The sequence below is a fragment of the Globicephala melas genome, chromosome 11 (assembly GCF_963455315.2).
Source record: "Globicephala melas chromosome 11, mGloMel1.2, whole genome shotgun sequence".
Classification (NCBI taxonomy): Eukaryota; Metazoa; Chordata; class Mammalia; order Artiodactyla; family Delphinidae; genus Globicephala; species Globicephala melas.
In genome coordinates this window covers 34,021,731-34,039,719 of record NC_083324.2, presented here as the reverse complement: position 1 = coordinate 34,039,719, position 17,989 = coordinate 34,021,731, and the positions used below count along the sequence as shown (strand labels likewise).

The window sequence follows — 17,989 nt, the reverse complement described above, 5'->3', positions numbered from 1 at the left end:
CACTACCCATCCTGGCAGGTACAAAGACACAAAACTGTCCTATGGTCTGACCTCCCTTGGTCCTTTTGAAAGAAAGATGGTTATTTTTCAAGCCATAAGGAGTATAATGGCAGAACCACAGGATTGCGTGGCTGCATTTGGTTTTAGGAAATAGTTAAAAGTTCACATCCTTATCTGACCCTGAAAGCCCTGTGATTCAGGGAATGATGAGGACACACTCAATCGGAGCAAGAGATTTAGCCTGAAATCTGGGTGGGCTGGGAGTAACCCCAGCGGATTGTTGTGTTCTGTACATTTGCTTACTGGCTTGAATAGGCAAGTTTTAAGAATGGTCAGGGGTAAATAAATTTGTCCTTGTTTTATTTGAAACTGGATAATCCTCCCATTCCTAGCTCTAGTCCTTATCATCAAAATGCTTAGGAGGTAGGATTAAGCAGCTGTCACGTCAGAAACCAGGATTGGGCATTTCAATTCCCTGCTACCTAAAGACAACCACAGAAGGTTCTGAGATTTGTCTGGACCTGCAACTTGGGGCTCGGGCTTTGCCAACGTCATTACCTGTCTCTCAGATCCACCCACCGCTCACATATCTAGCATACCTAGGTACAAAGAACCGACTGAGGGGGAGACTTGGTATTTTCCAGAATTCAGGAAATTGAATTATCCACATAGGAAATATCACAGAGTAAACAATCCCACTGCTTTTTTTAATTAAAATATTCTGAAATAAAGATTAGCCCGTCAATGCCTTCTTTTATAGAGTGAAGGGGATTTTCTGCAAGGATAAAGTCACATATTTATATGGTTATCATTTTTTTCAAGTCTGAATATGTAAGTGTGAGAAAACGCAGCTTAAATCCTACATAATTCATGGGCGGCATTAAAATCAAGCATGTGCAATTTTTGCTTATTTCAATGAATGACATACAGTGATGGAGAACAGGGAATCACCTTTCCAAGAGGCAGCCCTGTGAATTACCATTTGAAATTAGTTATATGATTCCAACCTCTCAGCATTAGGCTGTGAAATATTAGCCCCCAGAGAGTAAAGGTTTAAGCATCATTTGGTGAACTTCCTTTTTCCTCCCAGAGATAACCCCTGTATTAGATCATGTTTATTTTACTTGTAAATCACATCTCACTACAGGGGAGTTCAAAGTTTTAAAATGTTAGTTTTGGGATACAGTATCCAACCATTTTCTTCTTTAAGCTAGAGCTTCACTGTTTTTTGACATGATAACAATCTCTCTAGAAAAATAACATTGTCTTTTTGTAAAGCCTTAGGTTAAACTACAAATTTTGTGTGTGATACATTGTTTTTAATGAACTGAATTCTTCTCTTCAGCCTTATAATGCCTTCCTTGCTGCAATAAAATGGATAATGACAGAACTTGTCTTGTAAGTACAATTTGCTGCATGTTTAAAAAAGTATTATTGCTTATAAAAAAGTATTACTGCTTTTCTGTGTTAAAAAGTGAATTGGGGGGCTTCCCTGGTGGTGCAGTGGTTGAGAGTCCGCCTGCCGATGCAGAGGACGCGGGTTCATGCCCCAGTCCGGGAAGATCCCACATGCCGTGGAGAGACTGGGCCCATGAACCATGGCCGCTGAGCCTGCGTTTCTGGAGCCTGTTCTCCGCAACGGGAGAGGCCACAACAGTGAGAGGCTTGCGTACCGCAAAAAAAAAAAAAAAAAAAGTGAATTGGGAGACTCTGCTTCCAATAACCATTACATTCATAATACTCTGCGATAACCTGATTGAACATCTCGAAATATTGAATGTTGAGTCCCAAAAATTATCTTTTATTAAGTTGTTCATGGTCACTGCTCATGCCCTTATATCACCATTTAGCAGACTAACAGCTTGCAATACACAAACCACATTTATTTATTGTGGTTACTGTTAAATGTAACATAGATGTCTGGCTGTTCTTAATGCAGCCTGGGTGGGCTGTGGTCAGAAGAGCAAATTGCCAGGCTGTCCACTGTGCTCCTTTGGATGTCTTGGCATGTGCAGGCATGGGGGCCTGTGCACTCATGGGTCAGGGGCTTTCTCAGGTGTGATTTAATTGTTTACCCTGTCAAATTACAGTCCTGCTGGATGCATCTGTGACTTAGGTCAGACTTGAAATGGCACAAAGATGAAAGACTTGACTTCCAGATGAGATATTGGACACATTACAGAAACACTGTGTCACACAGAAAGGAGGAATTCCATGGACCAGCATGGAAACCAGATCATTCAAGCTGCACCAAACTCTCTTATTCTTATTTTCCCCATTAATGTTCCAGTTCTATGAGTTTAAGGCAGATTTCTTGCTATCTGATGAACAGACATTGTCTTCCTTATTGCTTCAATGTAACCTATGTTAACAAAGTTATAACTTCAAGTGGGGAGTAACTTCTAAATGTACATAAGAATCAGAAAATACAGGTAATAGTGAGATTTTGATTGTGAGCTGCTAGAGGATAGCAGCCATGAGCCTGAGAAGGAAATGACTGAATTTTGATCTATTTCCATTTATTTAGAGGATGATTTATATTACTTTTGCATTCTTTACTAGCAGTTGAGAAATTATGATTTTTGTGGAGTTGCTTCATGATATAATTTCATAAAATGGAGCTTGTTCTCTCTGTCCCCACCACCCTGCCCTACATACATACACACACACACACAACTGAATACATTTGTGTTACAGTGTAAATTTTGAAAACATCCTTTGTACTGTAGATCATAGTCTAAGTAGAGAATATTCCATTTGTATTTCTGAACCAAGGCAGGGGAAGCCTTTTGGTTTTTTGTTTGTTTGTTTTTGCGATACGCGGGCCTCTCACTGTTGTGGCCTCTCCCGTTGTGGAGCACAGGCTCCGGACACGCAGGCCCAGCGGCCATGGCTCACGGGCCCAGCCGCTCCACGGCATGTGGGATCTTCCCGGACCAGGGCACGAACCCGCGTCCCCTGCATCGGCAGGCGGACTCTCAACCACCGCGCCACCAGGGAAGCCCAGGGGGAAGCCCTTTGAATGTTGACTTTTTACTATGGACTCAGACTATAAAAAGAAAACAATTTCTGCCTATAAAGCAGATATTTCTCAAAAGAGTCCCTGAGTCTAGGTGAACCTGATTTCAGGGTTTGGCTGGCATTGGTGATAAAATAGTCTTTCACAAGTAAGACAAAACCTAGTGAAAATTCAGTGGTAACTGAACCAAACACCTTGATATCTCCAGATGATGATGTTATTCTTTCAAATGAGGTGAGTGATGCTGAATAACACAGAATGTCACTTCAATTCAGGGTGTGGGTGACCAAGTAACATTGGGCTTTTTCATTTCCTGTTTAGGTTCCTGGTGGAATTTAACCTCTGCAGTTGGTGGCACTCAGATATGACAGCTAAAGGTAAGCAGCAACTGGCTTCTCTTTCCTTGCTCAGAGTGATGAACCCGGGGTTCACTGGCTACTTTTCACCAGGGATGTGCTCATGTAAAACTACCCAGGACAAAGAAGTGATGATTTCTCCTTTCTGTCAGCAAAAGGCATCCTTTGTGCTAAGGGCAGCGCTGTTCAATCTAACAAAAATTCCACAGGCTTCATTCAGCCCATGTTGAATGTACACTTTGACCTGTTTCCTTAACTAAGGCTTTGAGGTCATACACTGCACAAGAGAATTCTTCAAAAGCTAGTGGGCAGTGCTGAAATCTAAGGGTCATAGACACATTGCCTTTCTCAGGCTGAATGAATGGATAACCATTACCTTTTTACCATTACCTTCATAAAATATAAATCTGATCATATTACTTTCCCTGCTCAAAACTATCAATGATTTGAGCAGTAATTAGTAGAAAATATTAGAGGCCTGAGTTGTGGAGTTAGATTAGTATGGATTTGAATTCTGGCTCTGAGGTTGGCCTTTGTCAAGTTAGCTGATCGCCTCAAGCCTCAGTTTCCCCACAGTAGGCAAAGTAGAGAAAATAATAAAAAATATTTATCTCTTATCATTTGTGTGTATGTGTACATTTAATGGTAAGATAAATCATGATATATGCTGAGCATAGGACTGGAATATAGTAAGCCCTCAAAAATGGTAGCTGTAATTAATTCATGATAACGGTGATGATGATGTTGTCTGTAAAAAAATGAAATATTGCCATTTGCAGAAGTATGGGTGGAACTAGATAACATTATACTTAGTAAAGTAAGTCAGACAGAGAAAGACAAATACTATACGATATCACTTATATGTGGAGTCTAAAAATAATACAAATGAATCTATATACAAAACAGAAAAAGACTCACAGACACAGGAAACAAACTTACGGTTACCACAAAGAAATGACAGCCCATTCACAGAAAGGCATAGGAAATACCTATGAAATTTAGTAATATAGCAAGAAAAACAATATGCAAAGTTGTATACACCCCCCAAAACCCCCCAATGGTTTGGGAGAAGGAGGATGTAGAGTTAAATCAGATCAGCAGTCAGGCCAATGGGAAGTCACTAGGCAGGAACCAGAATAGGAAATAGGGAAACTTTCATGCACCCCAAAGAAAATTTTACCTGTAACATGAACCTGCTTTTGTTTAAAATTGTACATGATTTGAAAAAGAAAGACGAGAAGGAACTTACGTAATGGGTGCTTGTTATCTTTTTCTAATCGTTTTTCTTTGGCTAGCATGTCCACAATTTTACTATTAGGGGTGAAAAAAAGGTACATGAGATTAAGTGAGAGAAAAGGAAGAAAGGTGATCAATAGAGGCCAAGAGAATGGATGGCCAGTTGGTTAGATGGCTGCTCTCTGCAGCACCAGTGCCTGGGGACACATCACCACTCCTTGCCAGTCAGGCTTTGAGCTCTGTTTCACCTAGAGATGAAGTGCCGCGACCTTGGAGTCAGGCAGCCTTCCTCTGCCACTTGCTAGCTGTGCGGTTGGACAAGTCGCTTGGTCTCTCTGGGCTTTGGTTTCCTTGCTTGTCCACAGAGATAACAATAGTCGTGATGTAGTTGTGAGCAGTGGATTAAACTGTGCATGCAAAGCCCACGTGCAAGATGGGGCACAGAGCGAGTCTCCAGCGTGGTGAGCGGGGCTCCAGTTTTGGGTGGTGGTGTCTCTTTTGGCTAAGACGTCTGGCTCTCTCTGAGGAGTGTGCTCAGTGCTGGGGCAGCAGCCTGGTGGTCTTCAGTGGTTCACTTTCTGGCATTCCTCTCATTTCTCTTCATATCCGCATGCCTGCACACCCTGGCTGAGGGGTTTTGGTGGTGATCATGTGCGCCCTCTTCACGCCAACCTCCATTGCTGCTTCCTCCATTCTCACCTTGGCCTGCTTCCCTTCCCTGCTGCCACAGGCATCTGCCCTCACTCTTGCTCTGGTCCTTGACATGGACAATTAGTTGTAGAGTTTCTTTTAAGTGCCCCTCCCTGTGATCTCCACTTAGACCAGTGGTTTTCAACCTGGGGGTGATTTTGCCTCCCAGGGGTCACTGCAGTGTCTGGAGACATTTTTGGTTGTCACAACTGGGGATGGGAGAGAGCTATTGGCATCCAGTGGTTAGAGGTCAGAGATGCTGCTAAACATCTTACAACACACAGGACAGCCCCTCACAACAAAGAATTATCTGACTCAAAGTGTCAATAGTGCCACTCTTGAGAAACCCTGGTGTAGGGCAGGAGAGATGAATTAGGAAGGGGGATACGGTCTTGGCACTCATGACAGTTACAGAAACTTGTGAAAGTTCCCATTCTGAAATTTCACATCCCTTCTCCCTTCTTCCCCCTCCACCTTAGCTAAGACGAATGATGTGATGCTTCAGGTCTCTGTTTTCTGTCTTAGGAAGCTTTTTAAACAACCCTTAGTAGGTAATTCCAAATCCTCTCACTCCATCGACAGACTGCACAAAGACCTTGTCAGATAGTTACATCATCTGCAAGTTGTGTGCCAATATATAGTGCTTTTTCCTTCCCAGAGAGCTGGAACTAGGTTCTCTTCAGATCCCTTCAACATACCTGAGAGGTGGGGACTGCTGGAATGTGTCACTAAGCCTCTCGGAGGCACGTAAGTCAGGCAGCTAATAGGAAATGGACTCAACCCCAAACCAAGGCCAGCCACCTCCGCTGGAGGACGGCGAGAGACGCACCTGGCTTTCTGTGAGTCCCAAGTTGAGCAAGCTGCCGCACGTGGATTGTCTCATTCAGACCTGCAGCCCTCTGCTGGGCATGGCTATGACTTTTTCTATTTTATAGATGAAGAAACTGGTTCAGTTGGTGAATGCACTCGCCCACAGAGCTGCAATCATCTGGATCTTTGTTAGAGGTAAACGTGAATCTCAGACCCAGTGTAAGCAGGGAAAATTCCAAGCACCATAACAATATTGCTTTGAGAGGTTTCTTCATTCTAAATTTACCCTTCCCTCACTGGATAAAGACCCTGAGCTGAGACATACATCTTTGTTTAACTAAAAATGGAATCCATAATTACACTGTTTATCTGCTTCATTTCCTTAATGAAGGGGACTGTGGAAGGCCATTTCTGCTTGATTATCACAAAGGTATCATTTTGGCGAAGCTGCACAAAGAGGACGGAGCTTGCTGGCCCCGGTTATGAATGGGGGTGCATTCACAGAGACAAAAGAAGAGGAAGGCTTTTCAAATGGCAACTCTATTCATTCCTGATTGTCTGCACATAATTACTGTGAACCCAAGTCAGTTATTCTCATCAGGGACATTTGTTGCTAAGGGAAAATTAAAGAAATCCAATTGTGTGGATGCTCCATTGGGTGCTTCATTGTGAGTGAGTGATAGGTTCTGGCGGCTTCATCCTGAGACGTCCAGTATAGCTGGGGTGGGAGGCAGACAGGGTGATGGCCAAGAGCCCAGGCTCCGGGACGTGACCATGTGGATGTGCATTTGGGCTCCATTACATAGTGGTGTGACTGTGGGCAAGCAGTTAACTTCATTTCTCTGAGTTTTAGTCTCTTCGTCAGTAAAACAGGATAGCAGCAGGGCCTTGCTCACTGTGTGATGGTGAAGATTCCATCCATCAAAGGGTCTAGCACGGTGTTTGGCATGTAGTAAGCGCTTAGTGAGTATTGGCTGCAAAGGTGGTGGTGGTTGTTTTGCTCTTTAGGTAATGATCGTGATGAGTCACTTTCTTTGGGACTCAAGGCAGGCTATGTCTGCTTTCTGAATTTCAGTTTTCCCTTCTGAGAAAATAAGGAATCAGTCTATCTGAGCTCCATGATGCTTGTGTACCTACACCTTTGTAAGATAATGAGTTTTAAATGCCTGAGAGTTAAAACAGTACCCATCAGATGACTGGCAGCCTTAGTTATTGGTTTGAAATTCCATAGATAAACAGTAATGACTAGCAAATATATGTGGTGTTTTCCATAGCACTCCAGACAAAGAAAGGTCTTCATAATAAACCATGTTATTTAGATTAAATGTGGCCATGGTTTTATATGATAATTTGTGTGTTTCCCAAAAGTACCAAGCAACTTCCAGCCAATCTATAGTCATACTGCAAATAGATTCAATGGCTCATCACCACATTAGTACGGGTGCCCTACAGTTGTCAGAGGAATAAGAATTTCATCTCTAGAAAAGATCAGAGCCAAATGAGTCTCTCCATTGAGAGCGCTGGACTCATTCCATTGTAACTGGGCCCAGACAATTAGAATTAGAGATGGTGCAATTATCAGGGTTATTTAAATCACGTGTGCTGCCTATCTCAGCCTTCCCCAAAGACCTTTCTTCCTTTCTCTCATTGGCCAAACTTCATAAAGCAGTTAAATATATATAAATGTGCTGGAGCCAGACGGCTCAAGTTCAAATTTTGGCTCTGCCACATACGCACTGGATGAATTTGGACAATTCACTTCATCCTCTCCTCCATTCACTAATCTCCAAAACAGAGATAACAATCGTTCTTACCTCACAGTTTGAATTTTTTAAAATTTTGTCATGTTGTACTGTTAAATAAATAAATACATGTAAAGCAGAACAACATCTGGCATATAAATTTCTTAATAAATGTATCCATGACCATCATTGGGTTATTATATGCCATCTGCATGCTGTGCCGTATCCACTTAATAATCTGTGCTTTTGTTTACTTAACCTTTATTTCATTTCAACTGACTGACTTTTTGAAAGTTAGGTACCTTAAATATTAAAGGGAAGCTTCCCAAATTAAAAGTCAGTATTGTTTGCCATATAGAGAAATCAATTGTAAAAATAAGAACCCTGAAAATAAACTATGTTATCATATTGTAGTCAGGTCCTCTGAGCTTCATGTTTGGCCTCCCTAGGGTAAAGGAGAAAAAAGCAAATGAATGAAAGATGGAAGAAACTCCATCAAACAAAGACATCTTCCTGACAAAAATTGAGGACACTGACAAAGAAATGGGAAGAGAATGATGTTCCCACCCAGCGCCTCTGTGTTGTGACTGTTGGACCTCAGCCTCCTGAAATCCCCTTGCCTTCCACCCAAGGCAGGCAATTTGCCATTAGGGACCGAGAGTCTCCCATTTCCTTTGTCTGTGTTACTTGCCTGAAAAACACCATTCAAGAGAATTATTCATTTACTCAGCAAGCACGTAATGACACTTGCTATGAGTTAGCACTGAAGGCTCAGGGGATAGACAGTGTTCGGGACCTGGCCCTTTGCGGGCATGACGACTACCCGCGTGGTACCCTCGGTGGAGTCAGGATCAGGGAGGCAGCCATCTGCTTGCCATTCTAACCAAACAGCAGTGGCTCAAAAAGGCTGACAGTCTGAGGATTCAATGAAGTAACCTTCACAGTAGAAGTGGTCCTGGCAGTAGGCACAAACACTTAAGTAGCCCTAGCAATGTACCAGCCACTTTTAGTGGATGAATTCATTTGATCTTCAAACGACCATGTGGAGTTGGTTCCCATTTTGCAGATGAGAACACTACAGTGTGGCACCTGATGTCATACATCAGTGGCAGAATTCACAACACCCAGAATTTGTGCTCTTAGCTGTCAGTACTACACAATTAGCCCAACTCCTGGCATGTAGATGGTAACATGAAGGCTGCTGGGGAGACGGGGCACACGTGTGTGAAAATATGCGTGTGTGTCACTCTGTTAAGAGTGTACATGCATTAGTCTCTTTATTCCTCAGAACAACCCTATGAGTTAGCATGGGAATCTCCCCTTAATGTCAGTGACCAGTTCCTGAAAATCACATTATGCATAAAAAGCTGACTGAGTCTACTTCCATTCGTTTTAAAAAAGAAAAATTACAGGTGTTATTCTTCAACCCCAACCAATTTCCTCAAAATAATTAAAGCTCAGTAAAAAGGCTTGTATATTAAAGCATCACGTTAGGATGCAAATGCTTAAAACGTGGCTTCCTGATCACCCAACAATTATCTGGTTGTTACCAAACAGTTGTTTTGCATTCGGTAACCCTCTGATGTCTCACTTAGTGCCGGCAGCCTCCCAGATGGTCATTCTACAAAACATCTACTGGTAGTTCTGACATCCAAACCAGTTGCATTTGGAATGTAACTGGAGACTTTGTTACAAATATGTATTTATATTTCTATATAAACATCAGCCAAAAACTTTATACAAAGTTTAGGTATTGGAAACCTATAAGCAAGCGTTCTACCGGGAAAATGTTCATGAATAGATCTCCTTTGAAGAGTACCTGTACTACTAGCATCTCCATTTTACAGATGAGAATACTGAGGATTAGCTAAAAGCAGTGAAGCAGGAATTTGTACTCCAAACTGCTCTGACTTAACCACTATGCTATAGTATCTGTCATCATTATCATCATCCCTAATGGCTTCATTAGAATGCTAGCTTTCTTTTTGTTGTAGTTGTTGCTATTATTTTTATTATTATTATTAATTGACATTAGCACTCACTATGTTCCAAGTACTGCACTAAGTACTCAACATATATTATTTCATTGAAATCTCACATCATCCTCTATTAAAAGAACTATATTATCCCAATTTACAAATTTTAAAAAATTGAGACTTAGGTTTTGAAATTTGCCCACTGGACATAACTTGTTTAAACTAATTAATCCACCACCAAGCCCTTACCAAGTACCTACTGTGTACTCATCCACGTGCCAGGGTTATTTAGTACTATCTTACTGGACAAGGAACTTCATAATAGTAGGATTAGGTTCATGGCTGTGTTTCAAAGACATTATGTATTTTACTATTCCATATTTCAATTTTGTTTCTGTAATAAAACTATGTAATTGTATCATGACCCTAAATAATACGGTGTAACTTGTATTTTATACATTTATTCAGATGTATATACGTGTGTGTGTGTGTGTTGTTGTCATTGCTAAGTTCAAGTAAGTATGAAGTCAGAGACCGAGTGACTGATGTTGTCCCAGAAAGTAGAATTCTTGTGATGCATAAATGATAGTTGATCACGCCAGCAGAACTGCTTGAGGAATTATAGCTTATAGAGTTGCTTGGCAGATGAAATCACTTGACTAATTAGAAAATAATGCATTATGCTGTGCCTAGAAAAATCACAGAGCGGCAGGAGCGGAACTGCGTTCTGAGTTACTGTGGGCTGCCAGTCACAACAGAGCCTGTGCCTTGTATTCTTTATCATTTTTTTTTTCTTATTCCTATAGCCCAGAAATTGAAACAGACCCTGGAGCCTTGTGATACTGAATATCCAGCGTTCGTCTCTGAGCGCACCATCAAGGAAACCTCAGGGAACATTGCTTGTGAAGACTGCTCCAAGTAAGCACCCCCTGCCCCTTTCTGCTCAGTAGAGAACTTTTCCAGACAGGCCATTGTGGCTGGCATGAGTAGGATTACGTTGAGAGCCGGAAACATGGCTGCCCTCTTGTGTGAGGAAGTATTTCCATCAGCTTGGAAGAAACATCACTTGGCTTTGCTAGAGAGATCATTTAGAGTTTGGGAAACATTCAAATGTATGAAAATACATCCTAGAATATAAGAGATTTTTAGTTCAGTTTGTAGATGCGTGGAAAAAGTCCTGATTGTTTTTTTTTCCCAATTGACAGTTGGCAATTTCAGCTATTTGGGGAAATTTCTCAGGTGTTTTTATTGAAGGCGCCAAGCCTTCAGGATTCACCCAAATCTGACATATTGGAAATGATTTCTTGGAGGCTTAATATGAGAGTCCCTGATTACTAATGAGGTCAGGCCTCTTTCACTGGTTTTATTGGTCATTTGGGGTCTCTGGCCTCTTCATTCCTGTTGGCAGTTCTCTACTGGGTGGTGGATCTGTTCTTACTGATTTGGGCATTCTTTCATTCCAGGTATGATTTCTTTGCAGTTCTCTGCTCTGTATGTGTCTTATTCCTTGGTCTATCTCTTCACTTTTTATAGAAGTCTATAGATGCATATAAAAATTTTTTTTGATTTTATTTTAATGTAGTCCAATTTATTCTTATTTTCTTCTTTAATTTGTGCGTTTTGTGCCTTGTTTCAGAAAGTAGTGTCTGCCCTAACGTAATAAATATATTCTCACATATTTTTATTCTGAACACTTTAAAGGGTTGCCTTTCACATTAGAACTTTAATCCCTCTGGAATTTACTTGTGTGAGTGTCATGAGGTAGGGTCTAATTTGGTCCTTTTCCATATAGTTGGCCTGTTAACCAGAACTTTATATTGAGTACTTTTTATTTTCCAATAGATATATTATGATACTTGTATCATGGGCTGAATTCCCATCTATTTGCAGATCTGTTTTCAGGTTTTATGGTTTGCCAAAACCTGTGTCAACACAATATCTCTTTAATTATTATATCTTTGTAATGTGACTTGATAGCCAGGAGAACAAATCTCTTTTTCTTATTCTTCTTCTAAATCAACTTGACTATTATTGCCTTTTTACTCTTTTGTATTAATTTTAGAATCAGCTTATTAATTGTGATGAATTATGCTAGGGTTTTGATTAAAATTGCTATAAGGTATAGATTAATTTGAAGATAAGTGCTATTTTTAATGATACTGGACCTTCCTACTTATAAGCCGAATATCTCTCTTTATTTACATACCTATCAATACAGTTTTATAATTTTATGTTAGATTTATACCTAAGCAGCTTATGGTTTTTTGCTATCAGAAATGGCATATGTTTAAAACTACATTATCTGATCAGTAATTGCTAACATATGAGAAGCTCACTGATTTCTGTATGTTAAATATCCTGCATCCAACTGCTAACTGCTCTTTTAGATCTAATAGTTTGTGTATGGGTTCTCTTGGACTTTTTTTCGTACAGAGTAATATCATTTGTAAAATTTTCCCTTCTAATCTCTACACTTAATTATTGTTTTATTGAACTGGACTTCTGATACATTTGTTGAATAGAAGCTGTGAGAGTAGACAACTGTGTCTTGTTCCTAATTAAAGGAATTGCTTGTAATAATTCCATGTTAAATATGATGTTTGATATAGGGTTTTTAAATTGTAGGAAAATATAAATAATATAAAATTTACCATTGTAACTATTTTTAAGTGTACAATTCAAGGACATCAAGCACATTCCAGTGTTGTGCAACCTTAATTATTATCCATTTCCTAAATTGCTATGAGTTCTTGGTAACCATTTATTAGGTTAAAGAAAACCTCTTCCAGTGTACTTGTTGCTCTGGTTGTTACTGTTTGAAACTTGAATGGATGTTAAAATTTATCGAAAATTTTTTCTACATCCATTATTAAAATACTTTTTAAATATGTTGTTACATTCATATAATTTAAAAAATTTTAAAATCATGAACTATATCGTATATATTATAAATATCTTTAATAGTAGATGGGTTATCTAATATGAAAACATACTTGCTTTCCCAGGATGGACTTTCATTGTCATGATTACAAAAAATGGAAAACAAAAACCATATTACTAGATTCATTTGGTCATATTATATTGTGAATATTTGCATTTGTGCTCAAAAAGGAGAGTGGACTATACTTTCCCTTACTTGTCCTGTCATTTGGCTTTGCTATTAGGGTCATTTTATTGTCACAAAATTACCTGAGGAGTCTTCTTTCTTTCTCTGATATCTTTAACATTTTGTGTAAGATTAAATTATATTTCTTGTAGATTTAGTAAAACTACCCATAAAACTGTCAGTGGCTGATGGGTTTTTGCTTATTTGTTTGTTTTTGTGTGTGAGTAAATTTTCAGTCACTCAGTTTCCTTAGTGGTTAGATATCTCTTTGGAATTTCCATTTCTTTTTTAAATGATTTTGGTGATTATATTTCTGAGAAAATTGCCTGTTTCATCTCACTCTTCAAGTTTATTGCATACATTTGTAAATAGTGTTCTCTTTTCATTAAAAATGTTACCATATTTGTGATTTTGCCCCTTTTAAATCACTCTCTCCTTCTTCCCCTGTCTCCCTCCTTCGCACCCTCTTGTGTTTCCTCCTTTCCTCTTTCCCTCCCTCTCCATACTGGCGCAGATAGGTTTGTTTTGTTTTTCTTTCCAAAGAACCATCATTTAGTTTGTTTCATTCTCTCTGTTTCTTTGACTTTCTGTTTCATTTATTTTGCTTCTTATCTGTATCATTACCTTTCTTCTATGTTTTTGGGATTTACCCTGTTTTTTATTTTCTACGATATTGTGTTTGATGCTTAACTTTTTCAATTTCATTTTTCAGCTTCATTTATATATATATTATATATATATAAACTTTCTCTCTACATTCCAGTTTATCTTTGTAAATTTAATATAGAGAGTTTCATTGTTACTCAGCTCTAACAATTTTCTAACTTTCACCATTTTTTTGATCTGTAAATGTTTAAATAGTGTTTTAAGATTTCCTAATATATGGGTTTTGAGGCTATCTTTTTAAAATTATTGATATCTAATTAAATGACATCGTGATCTGTATAACACATGTGTTTTAGTATGTGTGGAAACTTGCTTTGTATTCTAGTATTTGTCCCCGTGTTTTTGAAAGCAAGTTTTATTCTCTAAAAGCTGAGTACAGGGATTAATATGTATCCATTGGATCAGGTGTGTTTATGTGTTTCAAACTTTGTTTTCCTTGGTCTGTTTTAGATGTCAAGCTCTCACCAGGCTTATGGATTTTTCCATTTCTTCATGTCATTCACTCTGTTTTGCTTTCTATATTGTGAAGCTATATTACCATGGATATTTCTGTTCAAGACTGGTGTAGCTTCCTAATAAATCATTCCTTTTATCATTGTGTAATAACACTCTTTATATGAAAGTCTTTATGCTTTAATGCCTATTTTGTTTGATAATAGCATGGGATTAGTAGTTCTTCTTTAGGTAATATTTTCTAGGCATATTTACCCCTTTCCCTCCATTTTCAAGTTTTTTTTTTTTTTTTGTCATTTTGCATTAGGATTTTGTATTGTAAATAGAATATAGCTGGATTTGAAATTTCATTATCTCTATTATTGCAGATTTAATCTTTTAAAATGTATTTTGCTTACCAATAAGTTTGTATTTATTTCTATTGTCATTTTGTGTTTTCTCTTTCCCATGCTTTTTCTTTTCTTTTCTTTCTTTCTTTCTCCCTCTTTCCTTTCTTTTCTTTTCTTTCTTTTTTGCCTTCTGTTGTATTCATTGTGTCTTCTCCATTCCCTTTTTTCCCTTACCAGTATACTAGTATATACTAGAAAAGTATACACTCTGCTCTTTTGCTGGTTACCCTTAACCTTTTAAACATATTTCAATTGGTCAGGATCTCTTCCTTCCTCCAGAACAAACAAAACCTTAGAACCTCTAACTTGGATTACATCTCATCTCTTTCATGTAGTATTTTCTAACATTTTAGTTCTACTGTGTTCTCAACCTACCAAATATTTTATTACTGTTATTGCTGCCTGTAGTAAATGAGATGTTTACCAAGTTGTTTACTTACCATTGCCTTTGTTTTTAACCATTGTTTTTGGTTCTAGAGTACATTAGAAGTTATTTTCAGGAATGATCTGGGAGTGATAAATTATCTCATTCTTTATTTGAAATTTCTTATTTAATATGTACTCTGCAGTGATAATTTAACTTCATGCTATCTAAATTGATACTTTGAAGATCCTATTCCATTGTCTTATGACTTTATAAGTAGTCTGGCTTTTCATTCCCCTCTGATGGCTTTTAAAGTGTGTCTCTTTAATATTCTGAAGTATCACTGAAGTGTATTTAGATTTAAATGTATTTCTGTTTGTGTACGTTATTCTACATAATTTCCTTAGGCATATTAGAGTTCACTAATTTCCTTTTGATTGTGTCTAGTCTGCTGCTTAAAGAGTCCATTGAGATTTTTTAAAAATACTGCATTCTCTTTTTAAATTGAAGTATAGTTGATTTACAATACTATATTAGTTTCACGTGTGCAAAGAATCCATTGAGATTTTAATAAGGTTGTCTTTTTTATTTCTAGAAGTTTTATTTGCTTATTTAAAAAATCTGTATATTTTTTACATAAAGTCTTATTCTTAAGTTTCTATAACCAATAATAAAGGCCTTTTAAGATTATTTTAATAGTTTAAATTTTGAAGGTACCAATCCTGTTGTTTCTTGTGTCTACTTTCTTTCCTGGTTGATTATTTTCTCATGTGTTTTGTCATTTTTTACTGTGAGCTGATCTTTGCTATTGATTATTTTTGTGGGAACAGAATAGAGACCGAGTTTCTCTTCACAGTAGATTTACATTTGGGCTTCAATCATGTATCCTATTGCTATTGACTGCCCAGAAGTAATTGTTATGTTTTTGTAATTAGGAGTCCCTTTATCATATAATTACAGTAAATATTTTTCCTAAGCAGCATGTAGTTTATGCTTAAATTTAGATTTCTCACACTAACATTGTTTTACCCATTCAGAGCCCCAGACAGTACCAGATTATCAGGTTTTTACACTTAGTTATAAATGTACAAGTTGGCTTTTAGTGTCTTTTCTTGTAAGTTCCTTTGTATTTAAACACACTTGTTTTGTTTTACTATTTCATCCAGCATGTCTGAGTGTTTAGAGCAGAATAGCTTCTGTATTTGCCCAGTCCACCATGTCATAGTTTACTACATCAGCTGAGGACTTTAGAGCCACCAGAGGAAAGCACTGAAGTGTAGTGGTTTAGTGCTGGGGCTATGGAATCAGAGGGTTCAGAGTGTGAGTCGTAACTCCATTAATTGCTAATTGTGTAACCGTGAGTAAAAACCTAAGTTCTCTGAAACTCAACTTCTTCCTGATTAATTTGGGGGATAATAATGGTAAGCCTGTCATAGACTTTTTATAAGAATTAAGTGGGAAAATTTATGTTGTGAATTTAGCATAATGCTTGGAAGGGAGTAAGTACTCAATAAATGGCCACATTTAACACAAGCATAATACCATACCAACTTAATATAAAAAGTTTTTAACATCCATAAGCCATTCTGTTGAAATGTAAATGTTCCTTTTCAAAGTCTAACATCACTTCACTACTATAGAATTCCCTGGAGAAAGAGGTAATTCAGATGACCAAAGTTCATGTATGACTTAAGGATTGTTGACTATTCATGGCTCTGTGAAGCGGACGCCACTGGTTTTATGATGATCATGAACCGTTTTTTCTTAACTATTTGTTTATTTATTTGGCTGCACTGGGTCTCAGTTGCAGCGTGTGGGATCTTTTAGTTGCAGTATGCGGGATCTTTAGTTGCGGCGTGTGAGATCTTTAGTTGTGGCATGCAGGATCTAGTTCCCTGACCAGGGATCAAACCCAGGTCCCCTACATTGGGAGCACAGAGTCTTAACTGCTGGACCACCAGGGAAGTCCTGATTATGAACCTTTTTGAGCAGAGGGATATTATCTCCCCAGTTATCGTAACTACAAACTCTATGAGGTGGCCAATATCTCTTAGCAAATGATAGGCAATCATATTTAGTAGAGTAAGTTAGGTTTCTCATTTCCATTCTAAGTGAGAAAACAAATAGAAGCAAGATGGACAACTGCTAGGGCAAGCAGTATTTTTCCTTGTTGACTTGTAGTTAGAAACCAAAGGTATGAATGCTACTTGATGAAAATAAGTGACCTAAAGGTTTCAAACTAAAGAGAAGACTACCTTTCATTCAATGGGAGGTTAATGTGTTCTTGCTACAGCCCGGAAACTGTGTAGGTGCTTTGGGGACTCCAAGGATGAATAAGATAATGAAGTTGATGCCGAAGGCATTTGTACCCCCCATGATAGTCTTTTTCAGAGTTGAAATTCCACACTGGGTTGAAGACCCACAAGAGGTTGGAAAGCTGAGTAAGGCCATACACAATTTGCAGGCAGCAGTGAAAAGATACCGTAGCCTTGGGAAAATTTTGCTTTCAAAGCTTTATTTTAAGACCGCCACCCAGCAGCTCCATCATAAACTATGGAGGCAAACAGTAAAGGCTCTGGGGTCTGAGTGAGGAGAGGAACAGGGACTTGTGCTTTTCCTTTCTTTTTTAGTAAATTTTTTATTGACATATAACGTATATAAAAAGTGTACAAATTGTAAGTTTGTCACTTGATTAGTTTTCTCACAAAGAGGACACCTCTAGGTAACCAGCACGCAGGCTAAGAAGTGAAAGAACATCATCAGCCCTCCAAGAAGCCCCCCACCTACCCGCTTCTGGGCGCAACCCCACTTACCATAAGATAACCACTCTCTTGATTTCTAACATCACAGATTGGCTTCGCCCATTTCTAAGGTCTAATTTGTGAGATGACAATTTAGTTTTTAAGATATGAGGACTGGTACATAAATTACCTTGAAGGATGTTTCTAAGGAATTTGCCTGGAAAGGAAAATAAGTCTTTAGGAAAAAAAATTAAAGATAGCTTAGGACTTCAGTGAACATTTCTTGATTGTGAATTATATCCTAGACACTGGGCTACACTGTGGGGAGACAGCAATGAATGAGGCACACATGGTTCCTTCCTCATGGAGTTTACAAGGAAGTAACTAGGCAATGTCAACACTCCCTGCTTCATGCCAGGATTAGAGAGTAAATGTCACACA

General features: G+C 38.4%; 1 protein-coding gene across 5 annotated transcripts in view; it reads left to right on the top strand.

Annotated features, from left to right (window-relative positions):
- The window catches only part of CACNA2D3 (calcium voltage-gated channel auxiliary subunit alpha2delta 3), a 784,865-nt gene that overhangs the window by 726,355 nt on the left and 40,521 nt on the right, over positions 1-17,989 (top strand). For all 5 annotated transcript variants that reach the window (XM_060307837.1, XM_060307836.1, XM_060307834.1 and 2 more), the window contains 3 exons: positions 1,346-1,398; positions 3,341-3,396; positions 10,636-10,747. In XM_060307837.1, coding sequence (XP_060163820.1) covers positions 1,346-1,398; positions 3,341-3,396; positions 10,636-10,747 — 221 coding nt within the window. The remainder of the gene's footprint in view (positions 1-1,345; positions 1,399-3,340; positions 3,397-10,635; positions 10,748-17,989) is intronic.